Raw genomic sequence first — 4643 nt, 5'->3', positions numbered from 1 at the left:
ACCTAACCTAACCTAACCTAACCTAACCTAACCTAACCTAACCTAACCTAACCCAACCTAACCTAACCTAACCTAACCTAACTAACCTAACCTAACCTAACCTAACCTAACCTAACCTAACCTAACCTAACCTAACCTAACCTAACCTAACCTAACCTAACCTAACCTAACCTAACCTAACCTAACCTAACCTAACCTAACCTAACCTAACCTAACCTAACCTAACCTAACCTAACCTAACCTAACCTAACCTAACCTAACCTAACCTAACCTAACCTAACCTAACCTAACCTAACCTAACCTAACCTAACCTAACCTAACCTAACCTAACCTAACCTAACCTAACCTAACCTAACCTAACCTAACCTAACCTAACCTAACCTAACCTAACCTAACCTAACCTAACCTAACCTAACCTAACCTAACCTAACCTAACCTAACCTAACCTAACCTAACCTAACCTAACCTAACCTAACCTAACCTAACCTAACCTAACCTAACCTAACCTAACCTAACCTAACCTAACCTAACCTAACCTAACCTAACCTAACCTAACCTAACCTAACCTAACCTAACCTAACCTAACCTAACCTAACCTAACCTAACCTAACCTAACCTAACCTAACCTAACCTAACCTAACCTAACCTAACCTAACCTAACCTAACCTAACCTAACCTAACCTAACCTAACCTAACCTAACCTAACCTAACCTAACCTAACCTAACCTAACCTAACCTAACCTAACCTAACCTAACCTAACCTAACCTAACCTAACCTAACCTAACCTAACCTAACCTAACCTAACCTAACCTAACCTTTTTTTTTTTTTTTTTTTTTTTTTTATAGTGGAGAATGCATTTAGGCATACCCAGAGCGCTCGGGGAAAGGGCCCTGGGTTATGTCGGACTCACACCGCAGAATGCGGCGACTACCGACTAAACTCCACTGTGTTCCGTCGCTCCGCTATATTGGCAGGGTCGCGGGTATTTGGTGTAACCGCTTCCGTAACCCTGTCAGCGGCAGCCTATTTTTTATATAGGCCCATCGCGATTAAGACCTGGCTAGTGTTCGCCAGTTCCTCCTTCCTGGGGGGCGGCGTGAACGGAACACGTCTCACGCCGCCTCACCGCACCGGACGATGGATTATGTCCCCGTTCCACCGTCCGGCACCCAACATTAGGGAAGCAATTCGCGACCGTGTACAGCGGTCGCGACTCGGCGACTGCGCCCAATAAGACGTCGCCGCCGAATAGGATCCGCGTTAGGATCTCCCTCGCGGACCCGCTCTGCTTCCTCCTTCTGCGACATCACATCTTCACAGAATGTGATAGCCGCGCGCCACGATCTGTCGCTGCCAACCATTGCGCGAGCTATGGAAGGCAGGGAGAGATCAGGGCCGACGACTGCGACTAGGTGAGCACGGGGCTCGGACCACGCGGGGCACACGGCGAGAGTGTGGTCTGCCGTGTCCTCCGGACTGTCACACCAATGGCAAGCCATTTGCGGCTCCCGCCTGGCGACTTGCACAAGTACCACCCGAAACAGCCGTGTCCGGACAGCACCTGTGTCAGGCGGAAGGTAATTGCCCCATGCCGCCTGTCGCACCACTCGCGTAGGACCGGTCGGATAGCTTCGACCGTCCTCGCTCCTGCGCTGGGCCTCTCGAGCCGGCGTTCCCACTCCCTGAACCGCCGCTCGAGAGCATCAGCCCTCCATTGCTGGACTTGCTCCAGATATGGATTAATTCCATGCGATCTGGACGCGGTGACGCGGCGATAAACGTCCGCCAGCATCTCGGCATCCAGGTCCCACGGGGGCGTCCCAGCCATGACACACGCGGCCTCGAAGGACACTGTGCGATATGCCCTCACGACTCTGAGCGCCATGACCCGCTGCGGTCTACGCAAGTATGGTCTGGTACGGACGCTCAAAGAGTCGGCCCAAATGGGCGCACCATAGAGGGCCATGGAGCGAATGACGCCGGTGTATAGACGACGACACGCACCCCCAGCCCCTCTTAGATTCGGGAGCAGACTTCCAAGTGCCCCGGCCACCCCAACAAGACGGGGGGCGAGGCGACGAAAGTGCTCCACAAATGTCCACCGGCTGTCCAGCACGATGCCCAGGTAGCACAAAGTGGAACCGACGCCGATGGACGTGCCACCCACCTGGATAGCTGAACCAGCAGCCTGCGCCCTTCGACGGCCGCGAAACAAAATTGCCTCTGACTTGTTCAGAGCGACCTCTAAGCCAAGTCGTTTGATTCGGCGCACAACATCCGCCACACCAGCGGTCGCAATGAGGGCTGCCTCCCTGTACGAGGCCCCGCGTGCAGTTACCAGGGTGTCATCCGCGTAGCAAAGCACGCTGACACCCGGTAGATAAGTGGCACGCAGGACCCAGTCGTAGCCGATGTTCCACAGAAGGGGCCCAAGAACCGAGCCCTGTGGAACACCGCACGTCACTTCCTTTTCTAGCCACCCACTACGCGCGGGGTACGCCACAGCCCTCTCCGATAAGTAGGACTGCAACAAGCGCACCATATACCCGGGCACGTTGTGATAGCGGAGCGCTTCGATCACGCAACTCCACGGCAGAGTGTTGAATGCGTTGGCGATGTCAAGGGACACCGCCAAAAGCACTCCGCCTTCATTATCTGCATGATCAGCGAGGTTCCGCAATTCAGCAATCGCATCGATAGTGGACCTTCCCCGGCGAAATCCAAATTGGTTCTCGCTTAGGTCCGGCCCCACTCCCTCCAGATGGTCGATGAGGCGAGCTGCGAAGACGCGCTCAAAGAGCTTGCTCACCTCATCGAGCAGCACGATCGGCCTATAAGCCGAGGGCGAGTCGCGCGGGCGTCCCTCCTTCTGCAACAGGACCAAGTTCCCGGTCTTCCACCTACGGGGAAATTGGCCCTGTTGGAGGCATTTTGTGAACAGCTGTTCCACCCTGGGTCCAAGAGATTCTAGCGCCAGCACCCAGGCCCGCCCGGGAACACCGTCAGGGCCGGGGGCGGCATTCTTCGCCTTAAGGCGCTCTACTGCCACAGCGAGCTCGTTGCGAGTGACTGGAGGGACATTTTCGTTGTTGAGCTCCTCCTGCGCAGTCATCGTGGGTGCCATCGGTGGGGGAGAATGTCTTCCCCGACTTGGAAACAAGGACGTCACCACTTGCTCCAGAAATCGTGGCTCGAGACTTTGAGACAAGGGCGGGGCCCAAGGGCGAAGCTTTTGCCTCACCCTCTTATACGGCCGACCCCAAGGTTCGCGGTTCAAACTCTCGAGCATCTCTTCCCATGCACGGGTCTTAGCGCTGCTGATGGCGTGCTGCAGAGACACAATGCAGTCCCTATAGACGGCGTATAACCGCGCTTCCTCCTCTTCGTCACGCCGCCTACGGCGCCTGTGCCTGGTGTACGCCCGCCTCGCAGCCACGCATGAAGCACGCAGCTGGGCAACATCGGCGGACCACCAGTACATTTGGCGCCTACGTGGAACCGACCGCACCCTCCGCATGCTCGCGTCGCACACCTGAGACATAGCTTCGGCAAGCCAAGTGGCCTCCTCCTCTACGTTTTCGCCGTCATTCTGCTGCGACGGGAGCCAAGCCTGCACTAAGGCAGCCTCAATGAGGAGCTCCCTATCGAGGCTACCAAGTGCCCAGCGCGGACGACAATCGCCAGGGGGGAATTGACTGGGAGCCGTCGAGGGCGTGGAGACGCTAAACCGGATATAACGGTGATCCGAGAGCGTCTCCACGTCCAAAAGAACCCTCCAGTCTTGTATACGACGAGCGAGAGGGGGGCTCGCAAACGTGACATCTACAATGGATCCACCCCTCTGCCGAACACACGTTAATTCTGCTCCACGGTTAACAACCGTCAGTCCCGACGCAACTGCCCAGTCAGCGAGTGTCGAGCCACGTATATCACTTGCCACGCAGCCCCAAGACACCGACTTGGCGTTCAGGTCCCCAGCCAGAAGTACAGATTGAGGTTGTGCGAAGTCTAGCAGATCCCTCAGCTCAACCAAGAACTGCTCGAAATCGGCGAGGCAGCGGTTCGGCGAGAAGTATGCCCCCACAACGGTGAAGCCATTGACAACCGCCGAGACGCATCCCCGTCGCCTTACGATTTGCTCAAGCTGTGTGTCGCCTTGAGTAACCAGCGCCACCAAGCCATCCAGATCGCCCACCCAGTTATCCCGGGGGGGCAGATTGTATGGCTCAGACACTACCGCCACGTCAATCTCCCACTCTGCCAGACTCTGATGTAAAAGGTCCTGGGCCCTGGCACAGTGGTTGATGTTGGCCTGTAGGAAACGCAGTGGGGCCATTACTGCGTTTCCATGGCTGCCTCCGTTTGCGGTACCTCATCAGGCACCGGAGCAGAGCGTGATGGCGTTGGAGCGCCATCTTGCTTCCGCATTCCACCTCTTTTAGGCTTCGGGGCCTTACAGGCTGCGCTTCCAAGCCGATGCTCTGCCGGTAGCTTTGCCTCCGTGCATAGGGCGCAGCGAGCGGAGGCGGCATCGCATCCACCAGCTTTATGGCCTGTTTCACTGCAGCGGAAGCAAGTGGCACTCCTGTCCGTCGGCGAGGAGCACGTGGCGCTGACATGGCCCACCTCCAGGCAGCGGTA

At 56.4% G+C, this 4643-nt stretch overlaps 1 protein-coding gene across 1 annotated transcript; it reads right to left on the bottom strand.

Annotated features, from left to right (window-relative positions):
• Window positions 1–3510: 3510 nt before the first annotated feature.
• On the bottom strand, window positions 3511–4338 carry LOC149899900 (uncharacterized; the record flags this gene model as incomplete). Its single annotated transcript, XM_090114063.1, has 1 exon — window positions 3511–4338. A coding segment is annotated over exon 1 (828 nt), but the record flags the coding sequence as incomplete, so codon positions are not given.
• Window positions 4339–4643: the final 305 nt, after the last annotated feature.

The sequence above is a fragment of the Colias eurytheme genome, chromosome 20 (assembly GCF_061535395.1).
Source record: "Colias eurytheme isolate Ceu_HAF_F1 chromosome 20, ilColEury1 Martin Lab GWU primary, whole genome shotgun sequence".
Taxonomy (NCBI): domain Eukaryota; kingdom Metazoa; phylum Arthropoda; class Insecta; order Lepidoptera; family Pieridae; genus Colias; species Colias eurytheme.
The sequence above is the reverse complement of the archived record's forward strand: the minus strand, read 5'-3'. Positions and strand labels throughout refer to the sequence as shown.